Genomic DNA, 12,872 nt, shown 5'->3' with positions numbered 1-12,872 from the left:
AGAGGCTCCAGAAGGAACCAGCCCTCACACTGTATTTCGGAATTCTGGCCTCCAGAACCAGAACAAATGTGTTGTTTTAGGCCATTCAAGTTTGTGACTTTTTAAAGTACCCACAAGAAAGATACAACATAAGGAATATTAAAATACATGGACAACACAGTTTGCAGAAATGCTCTAACGCTTAATGCAGGGTCATCAATTTCTGATCAAAACAAAAGGTTCTTTATCACATACAAACCCACTGTTCAGAGCAAACAGTAGGTCTACAAAAAGGTTAATAAACAGTTTAGTATTTTTCCTTTTCTCTGTATAAACTTTCAAAATTAGTAGAAATGTGTCTGTCATAACAGTCCTCAGAATACCTATGATTTAAGATGGCAGTTTCAACAGCCTTAGATATAAGTATCAAAATTTCACTTTGTTGAAAAGTTCCTCTTAAGCATCACTGGAAACTATATTTTAGTAAGAAAATCTTTTCGTGTTAATACATATTCCAGTTAAAACTACTAAACTCAAAGGGTAAAAAAATAAATAAATAAATAAACTCAAAGGGTCTAAAACAGGTACTCTAATGCCTTAAGTGGTGAGTCAATTCCTAGGTAGGTTGGTAAGAAGTCCAGGGTTCCCGAGGACAAACAGGTTTGGAGCCCTAGAAAAGGAGAAAAGGGGTCTGGGGCTCTCAAGGAGAAAAGGACAAATTCTTTTCTATATTGCTTTGTCTTAGTCAATATAACAATGTTATCTTGCTAGAAGACATGTTTCTCCTTAACAAAAAACCTTCTGACTAATCCTGTCATCTTAAAATGTATATTATGGAGTGGGTCTAGTAAAATCAATTGTTCATTCTGATCTTAATTTAAGATGTTGTTGGGAGTGGGTCTGAAAAGAGTATATAAGGCCTTGATAAGACTAGCTAGGGGGGCATTCCCCATGCCCCTTCTGATGTGTCAGAAGCTTCCTTTGTCCCTTTTCTTACTTTAATAAAACTCTGCTACACAAAAGCTCTTGAGTGATCAAGCCTGGTCCCTGGTCCCAAAGCTAAATCTTCGGAGATCACAAATCCAACATCGTTCATGTTAAGCTATCAGTGATATCACTGATCATATTTATAAACATAATGTTATTAATTCAATGAATATGTCTCTACTCCCACCATAAAGGTCACCAGATAAAGAAAAAAGAAAGTCTAATCACATAAAGGAATATAAAACTATTTATTGACCACTGTTCACCAGTATTTACAATAAAGTAAACAATATACAGTTGAATAACATTCTGATTACTACAAAGTTATTGTTTTTCTTGGCTTCTGCTGAATTAGTAACCCAATATACTGAGAAAATTGAGCCTTCGTGTAAGGAATGGATCGGAGTCAAGTCTGAAAAAACATGTAGGTCAAGCATAGATTAGAAAAGTTTGTTCTCTCATTTATTCCTGTAGATCATAAACTGCCAATATTTTAAAACTATCTGATTAGGTTTCAATGAACAAATCTGAGACATCCCATGTATCACAACATTTCCTAAATATAGCACAGAGACTTCAATTTCTTGTAAAACAATGGTTCACCAAAAGGAACCATCAAGTGTCCATTTAACTAAGTTTTGCTTTGCTATATTAAAACATACTAGAACTTTTCTACTTTTTTCATTTGGTTGGGAAGGTTGTTGATAGTGATAAAAATTCTCTTTCCAGGGTTTCTGCATATAAAACTGCATTTATATGCAGATTCTGATAGGGATGCTTTAAAAAATTACCCAATTTAAACATCTTAATTTATCTAATTAATTGCAAAATTATTTAATTTGAAAGGTTAAGACTTAAATTTTTAATCTAAGTTGAAGTTCTTATATTGCTCAAAATGATGTAATTCCAGAACATGGGCTTATCCATGGTTATGAAAGACTGTTTAAATATATTTACCAAAACAAAAATCACAACAAAAAATTAACTCCCAAACAATTTACATGTCTTTTATGTATACACATATAAAAAACTCAGAATGGTCCTCAGGCATATATGAGTTAAATGCAAATTCTAAATTCTGATTGAGTAATGACTATGGAGATTTCCTCCAACATTTAGAAAAACTGTTCTCTAATGCTGAGGAAATAATATACCATGGTATCAAATTCTTTCCTACTGAAGGAGGCAACTACAGAAAGCTTTTATTTGTTCAAAGTAACCAGTGCTACAGATGGAAAAAAACAAAAAACCCAATGTAACTTCCCCAATATTACTTCAAAACAAACGTATCAAACCTGATTTTCATTAGAATGTAGTTATTTCTTCACACTAATAAATCAAAAAACCAAGACCCACATTTTATATATATATATAAATATATATAAAAGGCAATGCAAACAATTATTGAGCCTCATCTTCCGGACAAGAATGCCAAGTTAGTCTCTCTTCATAAAAAGCAATTACAATTTGAGGACACTTCATATTTGCCTCTTTTGCCAGTACCAAGTCTGCCTCATCAGAATCTTTCCTGTCATGAGAGAAAAAAGTATTCAGTTAAAAAGCCTAAACATTTTTTTGTCAAGTGATAACCATGCATTTTAAAAATCATAATTCAATCAAAACATGCTTCAAGAGGGTTATGTGGTTACTTGTAGCTGTGTTCCAATAAAATTGCATTTTCCAAGACAGGTCAGTTTGCCAATCTCTGCTTTAGCTAAGTAAAAGTGAATCATTCTTTCTACAGATAACTACTTTCTACCTAGAGCTTCCCTGGTGGCTCAGTGCCAAGAATCTGCCTGCCAATGCAGGAGACAAAGGTCTAATCCCTGGCAAACCACTCTAGTATTTTTGCTTGCAAAATCCATGGATAGAGGAGCCTGGTGGGCAATAGTCCTTGGGGTTGCAAAGAGTCAGCCACGACTTGGTGACTAAAACCAACTTGCTACCTAATGATTGTGAACTATTATAAAGCCTAGATAGATAGGTTTTTTAAAAATTCATGTTTTTTTTTTCATAAAAAACATATCTATTCTTACTTTAAAATATAACAGCAATTCACACTCACCATTTCATGAGGAACATTAATTCTCCACTACTGTCTGTGGCACCAATTATTCGTTCTGGATCAAGACCTCTGGCAAAACCTCTTGGTTTATCAGCCTGTTCAGAAAAAGTTAAATGATTATATAAATGTTTCCACATATTTCATCATAGAGGAAACTAATATTAACTTCCAATTTGTCTTCAGGACATACAGCCTTCTGATAGTGAAACAATGATTAGAGCAAGAGTACTAAACACCTTTTAATTTCCATTAAACTTATAAGCAGAAAAAATAAATCTGGATGTCTATAAAAATATTCTGAATCATAAATCAAGAAAACAATTTTTTTCAAAGACACAAAGCAGGAAAAAACCCAAATCTCTTATTTTTAATTAATGATTATAAATTCTTGAACGTAGTATTTCAAATTACTTCTAGGAATCAGTCTAAATTACATATTTTTAAAAGCATAAACTACAAATAGCAAACCTGTAAAAAGTTTAAAAAAACCGACAGTAATCAGTGCTATAATCAATCTGAACGATAACAAACCTTATAAAAATAAACCTGTAGCTCTCAAAAGTGTGGTCTGAGGGACCCCCAGGGATGCTGAAAACCTTCTGGACTATTTATCTTCATGATCTCCTCTTTTCATCTATCTGTGACTTCACATAATATTCACATACTTCTACCAAGCAACATATCACAGCAAACTGAATACTGAACCAAAGTCTTATGAAGACAAACACTGACAAAATTTGCAAAAATGTAAAATGCCAGGCCTTGTTATTCTTAACAGAAAATCTGGTATTTTATAAATTTCTACTTTAATTTCAAATGCAGTTAGTACTGACAGTCACAATCCATATAAACAAGTTTTTTGGGATCCTTGAGAATTTCCTGCTGCTGCTAAGTCACTTCAGTCATGTCCAACTCTGTGTGACCCCATAGACAGCAGCCCACGAGGCTCCCCAGTCCCTGGGTTTCTCCAGGCAAGAACACTGGAGTGTGTTGCCATTTCCTTCTCCGATGCAGGAAAGTGAAAAGTCGCTCAGTCATGTCCAACTCTTGGCGACCCCATGGACTGCAGCCTACCAGGCTCCTCCATCCATGGGATTTTCCAGGCAAGACTACTGGAGTGGGTTGCCATTTTCTAGAGTGTAGCAAATCCTTTTTCTCCCCATGAGACTTTTACATCATTACCTCAAGCTCTGGAGTCCGACTGCCTAGGTTATAATGATGCCCCAAACCTTTGTGGCTTCGGGAAAGTTAACTTGTGATTCAGGTTCATTTTCCATAAAATACATACTATTAATACTATCTGTTTCATAGACATTTCAAAGTATCTGAAACGCAAATTTAGTTATTCAGAACACTCCCCGGCACATTACATGGGCACAATACAGGATAACCACTGTTCCTTGGTGGCTCAGTGGTAAAAGAATTCACTGGCGAATGCAGGAGATGGGGGTCCGATTCCTGGGTCAGGAAGATCCCCTGGAGAAGTAAATGGCAACCCACTTCAGTAGTCTTCCGTGGGAAATCCCATGGACAGAAAAGACTGGCAGGCTACACAGTCCATGGGGTTCCAAGAGAGTACCACAGGACTTAGCAACTAAACAACACTGTTATTAAATGGTGCTTCTATGGAGCATGTGGTAGACTTTCAATTTACTTATAAATGATTCTTAACATTGCCCACCTTTTTGCTTTGGTTGCTAAAGCATTCAGAACCAAATCTGTAGCCCCCATCTGTTTTCCTTCTATAAAAACAAAGATAATACACCTGCGATCTTGACAGAGTTGACATTAAGTTATTGGACTACCTGTAAAGTACTTACAGTTCAAATTACCTATTTTTAAATCCAAAGTCCCGATCAATAAATCTGTATTGTATATTAGGTCCCCAAGCCTAGATATAATTCAGACCCAAGATTTTTCCCTCATTTACCATGTTAGGCCAAAAGGCAGGGCAAGTATAATCAGTTTTAAAATTGAGGGTAGAAGCAAGGATATAATTTGCCCAAAGCCACAGAGAAACCAATAAAGCAAAGGTTGATTCAAAATACACACGCAGTGAATGAACCAGTTTTCTCAATTCATGCCAATAAAAAAACTATTATGCAAGATTATATACTTCAAAATCAAAGTATTTTTTGGGAATACCAAGGATCATATACCAAAGTTTTGGTCACTACCACTCACTAATGACTGATAATCAGAACGTGTGATGTAGATTGTTTTCACTGTATTGTAAGTGATTTTCGATGAAATAACTTTGTATTGTTTTTATTTAATACAGCTGGTTTAGATCAGAGGAAATTGTCTCATCTGGCACCAAATCCATCAATGTACCCAAAATAACAGTAGCACAATGATTTAAAGAAATGTAAGTGCTTACTGGACATTTACACAATGTAGGGTTAAATCATGCCTCTCCTTTCATCCTAAGTATTTAAAGAGCCTTTTTAACGATATTTTTCAAGTACTCGTGTCTTAAAAAGTATTTTAAAAAATCAAGCCATCCTTTTACAAAGAAGCCAGTCTGCTGGCCAATGTTTTATACTTACAGCATCTCTTTTCTTCTTTGATTTGCTATCATCAGATTCACTGTCAGACAAAGATTTTCTTTTTGTTCCATCTTTTTCTTTACCAGCTTTTTGAGAATTAAGAAATGCTTCAATTAACTCTGGACAATCTAAATTTTCTTCAGGTTCCCAAGTATTGTCTGCACTGTGTCGTTAAAAAAAAAAAAATTCTTGGTTAATAACCACTGTCCAGATCAATTTAATAATACCCGACAAAAAGCCCTCTGTACTGCAGATACTTCCCCCTACCTCCTACCCCCTACATGAAGAATCTGTACTTCATTTTGTGTCTACTTCCAGTTTGTGCTAAGCGGGTAATGTGTTGTATTATCTCCCAAGTAACTGAACCTGACTAGCGGAATAAATGCAGCTAATATTTTTCCAAGTTATATGGACAACTCACTTTGGAATTTCTCACTTTCTTTCAGAAAAGTGAATTCTGGATCCCACCCCAAATTACTTTATCAGATAGTGCCTAGGGTTAAGGCCTCCAATACTGTGTTTTAAAAAACATGAGACGTATTTTCAATTTCTGCTGCAGTATTTCAATTCTACTCAGAGTGGGAAATGAAAAAAGAATGCTTTTTTTACATTTTTAATTGGTTGGGGAAAAAATTCAAAATAAAAATCATGTTTTTGGGACCCATAAGCAAAAGCATTATTATGAACAGTTTACTATATTGCCTATTGTTGCTTTTGTACTATAGTCACAAAGTAGCTGGGACAGAAAGCCAAAGCCCCAAAAGCTCAGACTATCTTCTATTCTGGGCTCTTTAGGGAAAAAGCTTGCCAATTTCTGATATAAGGCCAAGATGACCATTTTCATGTTTTTCAGAAGGGCTGGAAAGAAAATGAATGTCAATTACCAAATGTGAAAGTGAGATCAGTCTACAACATTTGTGACAAGATTGCCAACTTTGTGTGCTTTGATCCAAAAAACTTTTACAGAACTACACACAATGAAATGAATCATTTTAGAGATGCTAGGAAAGATGCTTTAAACCTCTGGTTACAATAAGGTCTGTTGATGTCCCGAGACTCTAAAATTGGCAGACTTAAGAGTGGAGGAGGACGAAAGAGCTAAAGTGGAGCCCCCAATAAAATATTACCTAATACATTATACAGAAGATAGCAGGTCCTTAGTCACACTAGTGGCCTCAACCATGGAGAGAAAGAGGGAGGAGTTAATTTTCCAATGTTTTGATGGGTAAGATACACAGACAAACAGCTTTTAATGCCTCATAGGATAAAACAAACAAAACCCCACAAAACTGTCTGCCATATGAGGGTAATCACTTCTTTAGCAAATTGGTTAAGACTTACTTAAAATACTGCAGACTTGGTTCTAATTGTAAGAAATTTTTTTCTAGTGCCTAAATCACAAACTTACATATACATATTTAAGCTCAACTAAGGGTACTGCAAAAATAGAACAGAGAAACATAAATCTTCCACTCAAATCATAATTCCCAAATTGCTGTGGAGGTGATTTTAAATGTGAATGGTAAAAGCAGCAGTAGATAAGAGAACCATCATACTCCCCATCTCAACCAAGCTCAGAAAACTGTTGTCCACTTCCACCTATACATTTTCAATAGTCACTGCTCAGTCTTGCTGTTTTGTGGTCTAAGATTAGAATTCAAGTAAACTGTACATGATAAAGTGAGTATAATTTCTGCATGTAAGTTATTCACAAAACAGTAACATTATAAAGACTGTTTTGTTGGCAATTAGTAACAGGGAATATGAAGAACCAGGTCACTTAAAAAATACCTAGGCTCTACTTAAGAGATTAGGAGAATAGTAAGCCTAGGGTAGGATCTGAATTATGATAAGCACTTTTGTTTAACACCCACTAGTATACCTTATATAGCTTCAACATTTTTTTAATGTCCACTGTAGGGAAACAATTAATTAGCACAGTATCCAACTACATTAAAAAAAAAAAGCAACCTGTACTCTATATAATTATATAAATTTGACTCTCCAAGGTAAGCAACTAGTCTCAAATCTACTTGTTTACAATTGCAGGCTAAAGCCTTGACTCTTTAAACAAGATACCCTGAATTATAGGTGCCTTTAAATTCAAAGAAACCTATGAAAAAATGGATAAAACAATTTTTAAGCTAAAAACAAATTTTAAACACTACTTAAGTACAGTTAAACATATAATAAAAGCACTGAGATTTCTTACTCTGTAAATCCCTTCCACTTCAGGAAATACTCCACCTTCCCATTCACTACACGGCGGTCCAGCACTTTTTCTACTACAAATTCTTCAGGTTCTGCCTCTTCAACTTTTTTACTCTTTCCGTTTTGCTTCTTTCCCATTTTTTGCTAAAACAAAAGAGAGAGATTTAAGAAATGTCTTTTTGTTTGATTTTTGAGTACATTTTAAAGGCTAAAACTGCTGATATTATCATTGCATTTAACACCTAAATTTTCACTTTTATATCCCAAGGCAAACACTTTCTGAAAAAGTTAACAGATAATCAGCAAAATAAAGGAATGGTTGATTCTGTGGATTTAGCTCAAATCTATCCCCCACTACCCTTCACTGAAATAATTCATCAAAGACATTTCCCTTGAAAATTGTTTTATCTTTTCCTAGTTTTATTTCTACATAGTCTACAAGACCAAGTAGAGTTTTCACTCATTGTAACTACAAGACAGCAAAAAACGACTATTAAAAAACTACTAGAGACTAATACAAAGGAGAATAACAGCGACAGGTCTTATTAGGTGAACCATGGACCCATTAAAAATATAGCTCCCAAACGCTAAGTAAGACCCCCTTTTTCAATTCAAACACCAACGTTAAAATCTGAACAATAAAGAGAAAAGATAGCTGCAGAACGAAAATGTGGTTCAGAACCCTGATATCAATTGCAGGGTCAACCAAGGAGACCATAAGTAGGTTAAGGACAAAATAGTTTCCCCATAATTTCGGTAGATATTACTGACCACTTGGAACAATCTATAACACTGTTAACTTCAAGAGGCCAAAATGCTGGATCATTTCAATTCTCTAATGAGAAAAAAAAAACCTTTTTTTCCTGGTTTCTCAAGAGAAAGACTCTAAACTGGTCAACAAAATTCACTTATAACAAGGTTTTAAGTGTGTGTGTCTGTGTGTGTTTAACTCTATTTGAGAGAAGCAGGACACCAAGATCCCTCTACTTTCCAATAACTCAAAATGGAGACTAAGGGGGGAAACCCCACATTATGCTCATCTTGGAATCATTTCACCTTAAAAGAGGTGCTATTTTTAAAAAAATCTTAATTGTCCAATTACTAAAGTCATCCCGCACACTGCATGAAAGCAGGGAAAATTAACACCAATGCCTCAAGATTACAAAGGACATCAAAAAATATATAATCATTTAGAAGTGTATACACACACTTCTAAATAAATATCCTATGAAAGAAATAAAAATCCTGTGAAATTTAAATAATGCAGCCAGCATCTGATTTTGTTGGATGTCATTCTCCATGTTAGGCCGTACAACTCTCATTAGTCAAGATACTTGGATATTGTACTCAGTCCAATAACTTTCTGCCTCTGTACAGTACAACAAAGGTAGTAGCAGTGGGAAGAAAAAAGAAAAATTAACGTAACAAAAGCTTACTAGATACTGATCCTAAATGAAAAACAAAACTACATCCAAGAAAGTTAAGAGGCTAACAGAGTAAAGAAGAGACAAAATAAACACAGAAAATCAAAAGATAAAAAAAATTAGCAGAGGAAACAAAATATTTACTACTATAGCACTCATAAGCTAGTTTCAAATGCTCATCTTTTTCAAGAGAAAATCCACTCACTTTCCCACTTAAAGCACACATTACCTCACAACACTTAACAAAATTATTTTAAAATGAAAGGTAGATACTGAAGACTATCAAACTGTAAGCAGGAGCAATTTAACAGAAGCATCTATTTGCTTTTTGTATCTATATATCTATCCCCACAGTCTCAGGGACAGGTAGCTCCTTTCCCATCCAATACTTTAAAGATACTGGTGATTGTAAAGCCAATTTAATTATCTACATTTTGGTTTACTGATTACGAAATTTGAAAGACAGTTCATTCCTGAGAAGTGTTCGAAGATGCTTTGGGCTTTCCCAAAAGCATGGGAATAAAGAATGCCACCAGACAGGCTTTATATTTCATATTTAAACATTTCTCAGGATGTCTGACTTAAAACTGCGAATCTAATGATGAAACAAACAAAAAAACCCACCAACTTATCCTTTTGTTGTGAAACCCAAGGGAAGAAGTTACAAACCAAAACGAAATGTTTTGCTCATTTAGATGTTAACACACTAACCTTCATATACTTGCAATTATTAACATAATGTATTAGAATTACATACTGTGGGAACCATAACTGAATTTCGTGATTTTTATGTGAATATTTCAGTGCTTAAATTAAAATCTGTAACTTAACAAGGCTGAATACACATATGTCAACAATCTGTAGAACTTTAAATGAAACCTAAGAATGCAAACTGTGGGTTTAAGAACTGCTGGAGAGAAAAAAAATTGCTCAGAAGATCTAGTCTTCTCTCTTTTCTGGACATGTGTGATGTTTTTCATGCTGAGTATTTAAAAAAACTGCACTGCAATGATTTAAAGTCCTTCTGTATTTTAGAATAAGCACGTTTGACACATGACAGTAACCAAAACAATTTGAAAGACACAACGACTTTCATCTCAATCTAACTGTACAAGATATCCGTTTTTTAAACAGGGCAATACTGAAAATACCTGCTTTCTCTAGAATTCAGTATAGAGTAACTTAGAGAACAGTAATCAACAAGGCTTTATTACTTTGTCTGTCTATACCTGTAACCTTCTTCCATGTCACATAAATTTGTGTATCTTTCCAAAATAAAAATACTTGGTAAAACTCACATTGTGCTACCCTCCCAAAATTAGGTTTCTTTAAATGAATCGAAACACTATGAAGTCAAGTGAATGTAATAATTTCCTTTTATGCTCCTAACTTCTCCCCATTAAGTTGTGGGGGAGAGGGGACTTGGAACTATATATGGGTGTAATTTCCCAACCACAGAGATGCAGTTATAATTTTGGGAGGAAAAAAGTTTGAGTTAGATCCTTAAATATTTTAGGTTTTCATTAACTTACCAATGTAGTTTTATTGGAGGCCATTTTTTATTGCAGACTTGAAGAGCTATTACTAGAAAAATGCATGACAGTTAAGAAGTTTGTAAGACATAAAAAGATAGCTACACATAAGTTTTTGTTTGGATTCCAACCCCCACCTAGTTAGCTCATGTCATCAAACGTATATACAAATCCATAGAGGAGCAGTTTTAAGATTCTGCGTAAACTAGTGAAGTATATCAGTGCTGTAACTTATCTATACAACCTTACTGAGAACCTAGTATCCGCGAAAGCTTTACAGGGTAAAAATTTGACAAATTTTTTTTTTCCAATCCGAATCCCATTTAAACCATAGTCAGCATTTTAAAAAACTAGCAAAATAACCTGGTTCAAAATCAGACAAGTGCCCAATCGATTACAATAATTAGTGTGAATTTTCCCTCTAAGACATTAACAATCGGAAGAGTCGTCTATGTAATTTAATTCTAACTTGGTTTCTCCTTAGAGACCTTCCCAATCACTAGTTGAAAAACTAAAACATACCGAGATGCTCCAGTTACATTTCGTGCCACTTTTGAAAACAAATCAGCTATTTCTGCACTTTCATCCGCTCCCCTTAAACCCCTACCCCACCCGGCTTAACGAGGCCTTAGCGCCCGGCCCCTAACCCCGCCACACGAGAGCGCGGGCCTCGTGGTCAGCGCATCCGCGGGGAGAAACAAAGGCCGCGGCGCGGGGGCTCAAGGGCACTGCGCCACGGGGCCCGTGCCTCTCCCCACCCGGCGGCGGCCACGTAACGGAGCGCCCGCCGCAGTCTGCGGACACTCGGCTGCGCGGATGCGGGAGAATGCACCGCCCTCCCTGGAGGCCCAAGTCGCCGACCAAGCACGGGACGGGAAGGAAGGCCCCCTCAACCTCGTCCGGGATGGGGGAGGGGAGGAAAAAATGCGCTTTGTCTAGAAATAAGGCGGCTGGCGCCACAGCTTTCAACCTTGTGAAGAGTCTCATCCCTAAACCAACTACAGACGCCGGCCCGAAGCCAGGCCCGCCACGGGGTCTCTGTTCGCTTCTCCTTTCCTTCCCGCCAGGTCCTGACTCGGGGTCCGGCGAGGAAGGATAGGAAGCGGGGAAATGCGGGTCTCTGGGGCTTATGTGGTATCTTAAGCAACACCACCGAGTGAAAGCTAGAGGAAAAAAAAAAGACACCGACTTCACCGCCTCTGAGCTGCTCCGGGTCCCGGGTCTGCGACGTCTCCGGCCCTGCGCGCCTCAAGCTCCAGTCACATCCGAGGGGGAGGGGGGCTGGGGAGCAGCGCTGCGCGCGGGACCGCCGCTGGGGGGAGGGGAAGGTGGCACCGCCCACGCCAGGCAGCCGCCAGGGGCGGGGTGGGCGCGCGCCCCGGGGGGTGGGGCCGCGCGCCGCGCAGTGCCCGCCGGGAGCCCGAGCCCGAGCCCGAGCCCGGGCCCGAGGGAGGGGGGAAAGCAGGGGGCGGTGATAGCGGCTCTTAGAGTTCGCGGCGTGGCGTCTGGTGGTCGCCCGGAGGGCGAGGAGGGAGCTGAGGGCCGCGACCTAAGTCTACTCAGCGGAGGTGTTTCCTGCTTTGCTGCCGCCTTAGCGACTGGCGCCAAAACAGGACTCCGCCCACTTCCTCGCCCCTGGGGTTGTGTGCCTCCAAACGTTGGGGGTGGGTGGGAGGAATCGGGAACTAAGAACGAGCACCACTTTCGACTACCTGAAATGTGGACCCCAAAAACATTGGCCAGGGTTAGGGTGGTGGATCGTTAAGTGTAATTTGTTGACTAGAAGTCGCTTCGGGTGTTTCCGGAAGGGGCCAGTCGGTTCTCCGCGCAGAGAGGGGAGGATAGGAGAAGGTGGGGGAGGGAAAACACAGTGGAAGAGACTACAAAGATTTTTTTAAAACTGGGGACCGAGGAAAAGCCATCGAAGCGTAGCTGTAAGGACCACTTCCCGGGATGAGGGGGCTGGACTTTTGGGTTGAGGATTAAGCTCCTCCCAACAGCGTTAATTTCAAACTGCGCGACCGTTTCTCACCTGCCCTGCGGGGGCAGTCCCCAATTCCCAGAGACAGAAATACGCAGGACTCGAGCCTTCCGCAATTTACAGAGCCTTTTTACGCAACTGACG

At 38.1% G+C, this 12,872-nt stretch overlaps 1 protein-coding gene across 1 annotated transcript; it reads right to left on the bottom strand.

Annotated features, from left to right (window-relative positions):
- CBX3 (chromobox 3) lies at window positions 1,196–12,052 on the bottom strand. The gene is made up of 6 exons (XM_018047080.1): window positions 11,937–12,052; window positions 10,748–10,799; window positions 7,793–7,935; window positions 5,581–5,743; window positions 3,032–3,126; window positions 1,196–2,494 (listed from the first exon to the last, which is right to left on the bottom strand). Exons 2-6 carry the CDS (start codon window positions 10,769–10,771, stop codon window positions 2,368–2,370), a joined length of 552 nt encoding a protein of 183 aa, XP_017902569.1. The 5' UTR covers window positions 10,772–10,799; window positions 11,937–12,052; the 3' UTR covers window positions 1,196–2,367.

Source organism: Capra hircus, chromosome 4 (genome assembly GCF_001704415.2).
Source record: "Capra hircus breed San Clemente chromosome 4, ASM170441v1, whole genome shotgun sequence".
Lineage (NCBI taxonomy): Eukaryota > Metazoa > Chordata > Mammalia > Artiodactyla > Bovidae > Capra > Capra hircus.
The sequence above is the reverse complement of the archived record's forward strand: the minus strand, read 5'-3'. Positions and strand labels throughout refer to the sequence as shown.

What these genes read in the sequence shown, in the direction of transcription:
- CBX3 (XM_018047080.1), bottom strand. Translation starts at nt 10,771, where the DNA reads ATGGCCTCCAATAAAACTACATTG. An exon ending in CCTCCAATAAAACTACATTG is followed by an intron (nt 7,936 to 10,747) that starts GTAAGTTAATGA and finishes CTTTTGTTTTAG; the next exon opens with CAAAAAATGGGAAAGAAGCA. An exon ending in AAGTGGAAGGGATTTACAGA is followed by an intron (nt 5,744 to 7,792) that starts GTAAGAAATCTC and finishes TTAACGACACAG; the next exon opens with TGCAGACAATACTTGGGAAC.